Raw genomic sequence first — 13,109 nt, forward strand, 5'->3', positions numbered from 1 at the left:
TTATTCTAGTCTTAGTTACTTATTCTATTACACCGATATATTGAACTATTTAATCTAATATTTTTATTTGGAGTGAAGTGATTTTTTATATTTAAAAAGTACGAAGAATATTTAGAATGAATTAAATTTTGATAAAAATTAAATTTTTTAATTATCAAAGAATATGAAAAAAGTATTCCGTTTTTGTCATTTCAGTAAAAATTTAACATAGATTTTTTATAACTCACATAAATACATGTACTTACTTATCACTTTTTTAAAGTGTATGTAATAAAAATGATGCCAATAAATTTTAACGTCCTTTATTTTTAACGGGCAAATGATTAATATAAATTCAAAAACAATTATTCTCTTCTATAACCCTCTTTATAAACTGAGATTTTCGAGCCTTTGAGTGTTTTGCAAAAACGAAAATGCATTTTTTCTTTGAAAAAAACTAGTCGCATGCAACAAGCAGAGTAGTGGCGTAGAAAAAAAAAATTTAAATAAAAAAGTCAACTTTGAAAATTTTAGTATTTAGATCTTCATTTGCCAGCGATATTCAATTGCATTGAAACTTTTTATGCAGTACATGTTATAATTATGTTTATAGTATACGGCATAAGGGGAAGGAATAATATTAGAATTGAATGATTTTTGTGAATACATGGAAATGTATTTTTAAGCTATAAAATTATTTAAGTGGTGTTATAAGCAAAGCAATATCATCATCTAAGCATCTTTTAAGCATATGGTTACCCTATTTTTAAAAATGATTTTTTATTATTTCATTTACATATATGTACATATATACTTATGTGAACATTATTTTGTATACCTATACATAATCTGATTATGTATATATGAAAAAAAATTACTATATAATGTCGATTTGAATACACATCTATATATATATATATATCTATATATATATATATATCTATAAATATATACATAAATATATCAATATATATAATTATATATTATCCATTTTAATATAATCGCATATGTGTGTGTGTACACTAGTTAATAAAAATTTGTGTATATATACATATGTATATACAAAAAGTAATAATGTCATATATTTATTGTGCACTCCTGTTTATCTTATTCTTATACACATTATAATAATTATATTGAGTGTATTTATTGTGTACATATAACATTTGTATATATACACACTTATGATATAATTTTGGAAAACTTCTTAAATACACAAACATACATAATTATGTACTTACTTGCATAATTTACACGATTGTATATTATAAATTCTGGAGTATGTACACATTTAGAATTTTCTATCCTGAAAAATTCCAAATAAAATACGTGGTTTGATTGAAAATTCATGTAGTCTTAAAATTGTTATGGTATTCAAAAGACCAGAATATAGAAAAGAAAAACTAAAAGAAAAAAAAAAATAAGGAATAAAAATTTTTAAAAGAAAATTGGAAAATCGATTTCTCTTATAAAAATAAAGAAAATATAACAAAAAGGATATTTTTGAGCAAATTTTAATTTTTAATTAATTGGGGTTCCAAAATGCTCTAAAAGTGTGAAAAATTATGATTTTTCTTTTAATTTATAATCATATTTGATTGTAATTTTTTAAAATTGTGGAATAGAGGAAAAATTTTTTTAAAATTTTTTATTGTGTTGTGAATTCGAGATTAAAGGAAAAACACAGGACTTGCTCAATTAAATTTTTAGTTATTTTTCGAATATTATATTTGAGTAACATTTAAAAGAAAAATGGTACAATTAAAATTAGAAAGTCCAGTTATTGGTAAATTTGAAAAACAATGGGGCCCATCATTAAGTGATTGTCTTGAAATTCATGCATTTTTAAAGTGTGGTGGTGTTGCAGTTAAAGGAACTTGGATAAATGTAAGTGAAAATCGATCATTTGTTTTTTTGCTTCTAAAAATTTACGCGTTTATATTTGTATAGATTGTAGAAATGCAAACATACATACCTAAAAACATATGCTTTTTTAATACAAAGAACGTCTATTTTAAGTTCTTTTAAACAATTAAGTACCAACTTTTAAATATTAAATTAGATTTATTAAATATAAATATTTTTTTAAGTAATTAAAAGAAATTGGGAATTTTAGAAATTTCGGTGATTAGCAGGACGTTTTACTTTTTTTTTTTTACATAGCTATGTACTTATGAGAAACACAAGAGTATGCGTCCAGGTTTTGTGAAATAAACTTATTCTTTAACTTAAATACAAATGTGTTGAGAATACAAATTAAAAATGCAAAAGTTAATTTCCGTAAATTTATAGGTACAAAATTTTAATTAGCTATTTTAATAGTATTCTTTTTACAGTTCATATTTTTGTATTTTTAGAATGAGTTTTTAATTTTTGCTATTTATTTTTCAAAAATATTTAAATTATAATTTTCATAATTCATATTCTTTGTGCGTTTCTACATAAAATAGTTTTATGCGTGTTAGTTGAGGAATTGCCTTTTTTTTCCACAAAAAACCGCAATAATATTTTATTAAAACTTTTGAAATATAACATTACTAAATACATACTAGAGTTTTATGTTAGCCTGAGAATTAATATATACGTATGTAGGTATAAACAACAATTTTGGCAAAGATTTCAGTAAAAAACAAAAAAAAAATTCTTAAAACTTTAAGAATTTGTAAGAATGAAAGTATTAAGAGTAGGGTAGTGTCCGACAGGATTTAGTGCCGAATGCTGCTTTGCTTTTATTAAAATTATAATTTTTTCAAAAAATAAATTTAAAATCAATTGTTTAAAAAAAATTGTTGAAACTGTACCTTTTTTTCTAAAAAAAATCTTCTAATTATTGCAAAACAAATAGGGCAGTCGACAACGCTTCTAATGCTTCCCCGCTCCGCTTACAATGTAAATTTTTTATTTTGAGCAGCTTTGATCACATCTCACAGAAAATTTTATTGATATTATATTATTTTATAGTTATATTATATTTTGAACGCTTAAATAAATTTCGCTTGCGGAAGCGCCACTTCTTTTTCTTTTAGTCAGCGCCATCTGTTTGCAAAAAAATTCCTAATGTAAAAAGTTGCGCTACAAATGCAGAAATACAAGCTAATTTATATTTTATTAAATAATTAATTTTTCCTTTTTTTATTGTTATTGATTTATTTGAATCGTTTAAATGAATTTCCGGATAAGAAATTTTTTTTGGAAACATTATAGGAGGTGGTGCACTAAAGTGTGGTTTACAGATATAAAAAATGTGGAAAAAATTTAGTTTTATATACTTATTGAATTTTGTTTACAATTTGTATATTTTAAAATACTAAAACACAAAATAATAATTTTCAGAAAAATTTCTTTAATTTTCAATTTCTTAAAATGATGTACTGATTCCAGCTAAATTGAGAAAATAAATTTCAATATTTTCGATATAAAAATATTGAAATTTATAGGTATAAATATAAAAGTTAAACAATTATTTTATTATTAAAATAAAAATAGAATAAACCTAAATATAAAGAATGTACATACATACAAACTGATCAGATACTTGTGCCTTTACCCTATGAATAACAAACTAAAAATTCTAATTAAGTAAATACAATAATTGTGGTTGCCTACTTTTGCTTTTTTTTAAGAAGTTGATTTTTCTTATCTACCACTGGCATTTTGCTTTCATTCTATTTACTCTAGCTCATGAGTCTTTGTTTTTACTTCTCTTATCAGTTTTCAACATTGAAAAGAAAATTAAAAGTTTTATATTATGTTTGTTTATGATATTTTATATGCGAATGCATGTACATATGTCAATTTCGAAAATTCAAGAACTGCCATATTCTTATTATTGTTCTTATGAACCTTCAGGTTAATATTCATAAAAATTTAAAGCCTTACATATCTCAAGTTATTTCCCCTTAAGAGTCACTAAAAGAACAAGATAAAAAAATATGAGGTTTTTTTGGGCTTTATTATAAAATCGCTTAAAATGAGATATGCCATTTTCTTCTTTGTAACAAAAAAGAAAACATAATTATTTAATTTTATAAGTTGTTCTCATGAATAAATAGTATTCTTTAGTATGTATATATGTACATATGTCAAAAAAACACAATATGTAATTACAATTTAAATTCAAAATTTCTTCTAAATGATCGAAACAATATCTATTGAAAAGTAATAAAACCAAATTCCAGTAGTACATACATGCATACATACGTACCATACCTTCTTACATACATATATACACACATATTATTGTTTCATTCAAACTAATTAACAAGCTTTTTTATGTTCAAAAAAATAAGCTAAATTCAATAATTCTTAATTTGATGATTAATTTCAGAGTTGTTGGTAAGACTGTTTTAAAATATTTTTCTCTCTTGTTTTGTTTTGGTGTTGAACATTTTGTTCTATTCAATTTCAATTTCAACTTTTTGAACATTAAAAACCAAAACAACAGAAATTGAACTAAAAATTGTTTGATAATAAATAAAGTGAAATGAAATGATTTAAAGAATAATTTAAAAACAATGAGAGAGAGTGCATTTTTAGCAAAAAAAACGGGAAATATTAATCATATATTTGTTTTTACATGTGAGAGAAAAAGATAACAAAACGTATATTTAAAAGCTTTTTAATTTTATATGAGAAAGACAAAATCAGTATATATTTTGTTTTTTTTTTCTAAAGTAAGACGTAATAAGTTTGAGAATTCATAAGAATTTGCCATATTTTTTATGCTTCTGAAAGCAAAAAGTAATTAATTTGTTGGTTGTTGATATAATCGGCTAATATAACCCATATAATAAACAAAATCTAAAAGGGTGCAGAAAAAAAAAAATTAAGAATTGAATTAAAAAAGAAAATAAAAATAAAGATTTTTTTTTTGATATAAGAAAAATAAAAAAGCAATTATGGTACGTACAAAACAAACTGCAAGAAAATCAACTGGTGGAAAACATTCTAAAATTTTGGAGGCAAAGCGTCAACATCATAAGACGATTATTTCACAACCAGTTAAAGTTAAACCTGAAAATGGTAATTATTTTACAATAATTCATGGAGGAAGTGGTGAAAAAAATGGTAGTGATCATTTTACAAGAAGTCGCAGTATTTCAAGTGAACCGAATTCATCTAAAGATCAAGGCAAAAAGAAAGTTGTGGCCAAACCCAAAGCAGCTATAACAGGTAAAAAACTTGTAAATGAGAATTCTGAAATAAAATATCGTCGAAGATATAGGCCAGGTACTGTAGCATTACGTGAGATTCGTCGATATCAAAAAAGTACTGAATTGTTAATAAGAAAATTACCATTTCAACGTTTAGTTCGAGAAATTACAACTAGTTTTAAACATAATATAAGATTTCAAAATGCAGCCTTGAGTGCTTTACAAGAAGCAAGTGAAGCATATTTGGTTGGATTATTTGAAGATACCAATTTATGTGCTATACATGCCAAAAGAGTAACAATAATGCCAAGTGATATAAATTTGGCATTAAGAATAAGGGGTGACAGATCATATTATTGAATCTAAATTCTAAATTATGTATGTATACACCCACAAACATACATTATGTGTGAACTTACAACAAACTTTGTTTAATGTTTGTTTCTATTTTTTTTTTGTAATGTTACATCATGTTTTTAGATTTAGGTTGGGTAGAAAGCCCAGTTTGTTTTTATTTTATTTTTTTTTTTATAGTTTAGTTAGATGTGCATTCAGAAGTATTGTACTCTTTATATGGATTTTTAATATAAAATTGAATTGTAATAAAGGATTAATATTTTAATTATGAATTTTTTAATTTTAAACGTTTTCTTTTTCAGCCATCGTCTCAAAGTCTCTTAAACCAATTTTAATTTTTTGAAATGAATTAATTTCATTCGTTTTTTTTTTGTAGGTGAAAAATCTAAATGCATATGTATGTAATGAATCAATCACCCACATTCGGTTAGATGCGACACTTGACGTAATAGGTTGTTATTCAAAAATTTTAAGATTTTCAGAATAAAGTTAATTTAGAAATTCGAAATTTTATATTGCAAACCGGAATATTTTTTAATAATATATATAATTTCAAATCATGCGACTAATATAATAAGTGCGTCTACCAAATCCATGTTTTAATATATCAATAATCATCTGAACACGTCCTATTTGTGTCCGTTTAATTTTAAAATTGTAATAATTACAATTCAACACATGATAATCTCAATGAGCAACCAAATACGGAAATTTTCAAGTTCACATTTCTATGTAGAAGTTACACTTGTAAGTAGGTACCTACCTACCTAAACATATTTTTTAATCCGGAAGAATGATGTTCTATATAGTTTGTAGAAATATATAGGAACTGATAAACAAGTTAAAAATTGTATAAATTTTTGCATTTTGAACAAAAAAATTGTAAGTTGTAACATCTTATATGTAGGTAACATCTATGCTGGTACACAATAATAGCTCAATGCAACAAATAATTAAATTAAATTTACTGATACTTATATAGGTATGTAATTAAGTTATTTAAAGAATAATAACTCTGTAAATATGTATTATGCCAATAATAATATTAATTTTAAAACTTTATTTATTCATAAATATTCTTTTTTATAGCTTTTCTCAAAATTCCTTATTAAAATAGATTTCTACTTTTTTAAAACATTACTCATTTTGCAATTAAATTTCTTATAAAAATTTTAAAATATTAGTGATTAAACTTGTTATCTTCAAGGCTCAAAGTGCTGAATTTTGTATGAATGTTTTGAAACAAGCTACAACTAAAGAAATTCTCCTCACCTCACTTGCAAATTACATAAACTGGATAGGTTTCTAGATTACATAAATTACATAGGCAATTTAAAAGATGGGATTCAAAATGAGGTCCTTAGAATTGTATTTTATATTGTATAACTACAATAATTTCAAAGGATTCACAATTATTACAATGTTTTAAAGGTGAAAATTTCAATCAATTGCTTACCTTTAGTATCTATCTGCTAACATTTAGTCAAAATTAATTAATTTTTGAATTGTGAATATTGTTATAAAATTAAACCCACTTCTAAAGCCAGATAAAATGCATCTATAAATCGAATGGATTTGTATTTTGAACATAAAATTGGTAATTATGTTCATTAATTAAAAAACTTTAGTTTTAATAATATTATGTAATTGTTATAAAAATACTAACGCTAATCAAATGGCGGGAAATAAAAAACGCGGGATTTTTAACTAACACATGCGTATACAATAGATAGTAGCCCCATATTCAAGAACTATTTCGTGAGCTTTATTGTTTTAGTTTTTTTTTTTTATTAATCTTTGAGCTTTTCGAAAGTTTAATTAATTTTATTCATTTTTTTTAATTTTTTCCGAAGTTATTTTTTAAAATAAACTTAAAAGCTCGTACAGAGTGCATAAAATAGTCTAAAACCAAAAAACAAAAAACCAAAAACTACATATACAATATGATAATTATGTATAGTTTTTGTTAAAACGGAAATAACGATCAGTGGAAAAAAATATTTCCTTGCTAAGAAACAGTTATGTATGTAAATATACATATGTACATATATGGTAGACTGAAAGAAAACTAAACCAGCTAAAGAGCAGTTAATGAATAAATGTATTCGAATATTTAAGATTATTCAATTAATAAATTTTCAAGAAGATTTTTAGCAGATATTTGAACATTTTATAATTATTTTATTGCAAGAAAAAACTTAACGGTAATTCTATAATTTATACTTACATATGGTATGTTTTACAAGAAGCAAGTGAAGCATATTTGTTTATATTTATTTCAAAACACTAATTTATGTGCTATACATGCCAAAACAGTAAAAATTATGCCAGAGTTTTTAGAATTGGCAAGAAGAATGAGAGGTGATTGAAATTTTCATGAATTTAAAATAAAGTATGAAATACATTTTACTTCTGTGTATGAATTTAACATATGTATGTATGTAATTACATATATTGCTATAATAATTAATAATTGTATTATGATAACAAATTTTTGTTTTTTGTTCGTTCGCTTATTTATGTTCGAAATAATGTTCGTATTTATGTTCGAAGGATATTATAAATTTGCTTTAAATTTGAGATATTGGCATCGGTTTATGTTTTTGATGAACTTTGAATTATGAGTCGATTTAACAATGTCTGTTTGTCTGCCCTTCTGTCCACCAGTTGAAATTTCTGGATTCCTTGTGGTAGTTGCCATACAACTTCAATAGTTGTTTGCTCATATCTTAGAAACTATCAAAGTTACAGTGCTAAATTAAATTTTTTTGCATAAATTAATATGATAATACTGTAATTATTATTTCCGAAATATAAAGGTATGCTCGAAGGCTGTTTATTCTCGTTTTCCTTTTTAATGTTGTATAATTGTAATATAGCATTGTATAATTTATTAAATTGATGAAATGTATCCAATACCGTGGTAATATCAGGTTACCTATTGGTGCGATACATGCGTACATATGTACTTATGTATATGTTAGAGGTGAATGATAATATTGTTGTAAAAATGATAGTTAATTTTTTTTCTCTGTTAAAGAAGTTTCAAATTAAAAATTGTAATTACAATGAGTCTAATTACTATTATTGTTATTGTTGTCTTTCATTCTAAATTCTACAAAATTTTACAGAAAACAAAAAAATAAAAATGCAAAACATTTTTGTTTTTTTTTTTTTTTTAAGAAAGAATTACTAAAGGTTAAAAGTTATTTAAAAAAACACGTTTTGAAAGCTACAAAAAATTAACTATAGCACAAAAAAAAAACCCAAGAAATAAAAAAAAAATTGAAAAAGAGAAAAAGCAGAGGAAAAGAAAACTGAATCTAAGTTTTTGTCAAAATGTGTGAGTATTAGTAATTAACAGTAAACTCTGGATAATTCTCCAAAAATTTAAATACATTATTTATTTTCAAAATTGTGCCATGATAGAAATCAAACCAAATAGTTTTTATATAAATTTTCATATAAATATTGAACAAAATTACATTTTAAATGATTTATTGTAAAAATTCAGTTTACAACTACTGTTGACCGGAATATTGCAAATTACACTAACTTTTTTTTTTGTCAAACCTGCAGTAGATATCGGATTGGTTGATATTAACAAAAAAAAATCCCTTCCGATTTTATTAAGTCAATTGGTGTAAAACTTCAATTTATATTAATATTTTTTTAGTGAAATAATTAACTCTCTAATTTGTAAGAGCATTATTGTAACTGGTTTGACATTGACATTTAAAATGTTAACTGTGAAATGTCAAAAAAATTCGAAGAGTCGCTGTTTTCTTGAAAATGTTACGATTATTATTTAACTTACGACTATTGTTGAAAGAAAGAATTAATACTATTTTTAGTGATCATAATGACAGATATTAATGACAAGTTCAACATATTTAAATTTGATATTCGACTGTTATAATATTATGGTGTGTATATAATTATGTACATACTATATTATACTAATTTTTTAAAAATTTCATTCTTTAAACAAAATTTTTTGGAAATATGCAAACATACCTACACATACATATGTATATGTACATATATACTTTACTGTAGTAAATATGAGTTTTATAATTTTATTTTGAAACTTTTTTGGATAAAAAAAAAGTTTTTCTTATATTGTATTTTTGGTATGTTTTTCTCTCCTAGTTGAATTTGAAACCGCGTCGTGTTCACAGGTAAAAAAATCTTTCAAACCTGAGTTGAAAAGAAAAAGAAATAAATTAAAAAAAAATTTTTGATTATAAAATATATCAAACGGGTGCGCCGCAAATACCTTTGTGTATACATACATACATACTCGTACATACATGAGTATAAATTTTTATATTTTTTTATCTCATAATTTAAAGTATGTAATTAGACATAGTTTGAGCAAACAGGTTGTTGTTTTGTGATGAATTAAAAAAAAAATATTTCTTGTTGTTTAAAATTTATTTTATTAATTTAAAAAAAAAACAAAGAGGATTAAATATTTTAATTAAAATAAATTTTGTGTGTTTCAAATTTTGCTAATAAAATAATCATGTATTCAATACAAATATTACAACAAATTATATATGTATGTATAGAGTATGTGCATATTCTTGATATACGACATTTTTGGTACGACAAAAATTTAAGTCGTAAGTCGAATTTTCGCAAGAGAAAAAAAAATTAATTTACGAAAACGAAAATACATTTTTTTTTTCAATTTACATTAATTTAAAAAATAAATAATAAAATCGATAATATACAAACAAAATTAAATTTCTATAAATCTTAAAATTAGATCAAATATAACTTTCTAAAACAAAAATAAATTAAATAAAAATTAAATTACATACCTACATGCATTAACCAACTCATTAATAATGCATAATCCTTTTCAAATCGCATAATTATGTATAAAGTATCCTAGTCTTCATTAGTGTAGAAAAAACTGCTGTCAAATTACGATAGAGTAAATAAAATTATATTATTGAAAACAGCTGATTACATTTTTGTAGAACTATTGTAGAAAGTGTGTAAATGTCAAATATGTATTCACTACAGTATTTCTTATTTTCTTGAAAGTATTGCTCTAGATAATAAAATGTTAAAGTTGTTAAAATTAAAAATCTGTTTAGACTCAATATTGGATATTGGATTTGGGAAAATTGATCAATTTTAAAATTAAAAAAATTTATATTGCAACAAAATAACAAAAAGAACCTTATATTTCGAATCAACAATTTGTAAATGAAGTAGTTTTTTAAATAGATCTTTGTTCTATAAAGTCAGTAAAATGTAAAAATGCTGCAAAATTTTTTTGTTGTATCATACAAACTTTATGTCGGAAGTCGAAAAAAATGACTTAAATTATATCGTGTCGTAATTTGAAATGTATTAGAAGAAAACACATATGTCAAATGACATAAACATATGTATGTATGTTTTTATGAGAAATTTGGAGAAACTTTTTCGAATAATTAGCATGTCTATTGAAAATTTAAATAATATATTGAAGGGCATAAAAAAAAGCGATAAAGAAAGTTGATAATTTTTTTTTATCAACTTTTCCATTCGTTATACATATTGTACATGTATACATATGCATTCCATTTCGAAAATAAATTTACACATTAAAGATTTATTGTTTTTAAAATTCACATTAAAATTCATGTGAAAATAAGTGTAAAAAATCAATTTGTAAAATTAATTTACTTAATTTTATTTATTTTACAATATTTTTGTAATTGTTCTAATAATACACAAATTCGATTTCAATTTATCAAGTTAATTTTCGAAATTAAATATAATATTTGCAGACCGATTATTGCATACAATAAGGAAAGCATTGCGATCGCGAAAAATTCCCAGTTTTCGATACATTAAAGGAAATTTTTTTCTAGTCTTGTACAATACTTTAAAAGTTTTTGAATCTTCACAGATTTATTAGATTCGTATTTTTTATTTTATTTAGAAAAAATTGCCACTTTGTATGCGCCGAGTTGACCACTTCGAATTTCTTGTTTAAATTTGAATATTTAACCTTTCCATTTAATAAAGTAATGTATGTGCGTGTAGTTATACTATAATATAGGATTAATGACAGGAAATATAGTTTTTGAATAAGAAACAAAAAAAAAATGGCAAACAAAAAAAATAAAATATCCAAATTTGTTGATGATCTAACTTAATCTTAATCAGATTTTATTAACAATACTAATAGTATGAGTTTATAGTCAGAAATTTTAAATCTGAATTAATCTGAAAAAAAAATTATTTAAATTTAAAATATTGTTATTATGTCTTATAATTTTGTTATTCAGATTGCGAAAGAAATTTGAAATTTATCAAGTTTTAAAATTATAAAAAAAAATTCACAAAATAAATGGATCTAATGAGAATATATTTATTTCTAATATTTTGACGTCAGGCGCAAAGTCTGATGTGAAACAGGGTTTACATAATACCCGACTATCATGGCAGTCGGATTAAATCGTAATTTTGTTGAATATTTTACAAGTTCAATGTTCACGTCACTTCTCACTGAAGTCTTCGTATACTATGTTATACAAAAAACTGTTACAACAACATTTTTAAGTTTTCAGCTAAAACTATCTAACTTTTAACTATCTGTCACTTTTGCAACACTCAACCACTGACGTGAGAACTTCGGCATTCTATATAAAATTAGTTATTAAAGTAATCTTCGCCATTCTATATAAAATTTCAAATAAGTACATCTATACTCAGTATTATTATCCGCAGGTATATAATGTCGCGTATACATTCCTACATACATATATAAAAGTATGTGTTGTTTGTACATAAAATTTTGCGTATGTTTTATTGAATATTTTTTTGTTTCTCTCTAAAAGTAAACAAAAGTGAAAAAACAAATAATTTTTTCAAGTTTTTTTTTTGCAATTTATTTTTTACCTTAAATTCTTGATGGCAATCAAAATGTTGACGTAATAGTATCATTCTACTCACTAAATATTATTACATACATAATGTATAAGTAATTCACCTTAAGAATATTATAGGAGAATTTAAGTTTTAAAATTATTTACTCACTCGTTAGAATTTTGAAAGAATACTTACTCCAGTGTGTAGAGAGAAAATCGAAAAGCGTAAATTGAATTTGACTTATAAAATTTAAAATTCGAGTAGCTAAATAATGTCATAATCAAATCGCTTCTTCATACATACATCTATTTATGTACATACGTGATTGTCTACAAATTTTATTTAAAAGATAGTGACATCATGACAAATAATTATCAGCACTTACTTATAAATATAATGCTACAAAAAATACGAAATGTTTATGTTAGTGTTTGTACATACATGTTTACTTTATTTAAAAAAATACATAAAATACATACATACATATGTATATACGCAAAAAAATTAAAATGAAATTCATAAATTACATACTTACACACTTTTACATGTACACACATCATATTAAGCCCCAAAGGCTAACTTTGATTATATAAGTAACCTTATAAAACGTTTTGGAGAATTTTATCAAAAAGAAAAAAAAGCACAAATTGAAAATCTTAATCTAAAAGTTTGTTTTAAAATTCGTTTCGCGCACATCTAAGCCACTAAACTGTTACGTCAATTCAAATCGATTTCATTCAG

General features: G+C 23.5%; 2 protein-coding genes across 4 annotated transcripts in view; both read left to right on the forward strand.

Moving 5' to 3' along the window:
• The window catches only part of LOC129618789 (leucine-rich repeat flightless-interacting protein 2), a 74,987-nt gene that overhangs the window by 39,630 nt on the left and 22,248 nt on the right, over positions 1-13,109 (forward strand). The window lies entirely within an intron of this gene.
• On the forward strand, positions 4,573-5,755 carry LOC129618791 (histone H3.3A-like). The gene has a single exon (XM_055533791.1). It carries the CDS (start codon positions 4,878-4,880, stop codon positions 5,490-5,492), a length of 615 nt encoding a protein of 204 aa, XP_055389766.1. The 5' UTR covers positions 4,573-4,877; the 3' UTR covers positions 5,493-5,755.

Source organism: Condylostylus longicornis, unplaced genomic scaffold, assembly GCF_029603195.1.
Source record: "Condylostylus longicornis isolate FDR11 unplaced genomic scaffold, ASM2960319v2 ptg000010l, whole genome shotgun sequence".
Lineage (NCBI taxonomy): Eukaryota > Metazoa > Arthropoda > Insecta > Diptera > Dolichopodidae > Condylostylus > Condylostylus longicornis.

What these genes read in the sequence shown, in the direction of transcription:
- LOC129618791 (XM_055533791.1), top strand. Translation starts at nt 4,878, where the DNA reads ATGGTACGTACAAAACAAACTGCAAGAAAATCAACTGGTGGAAAACAT.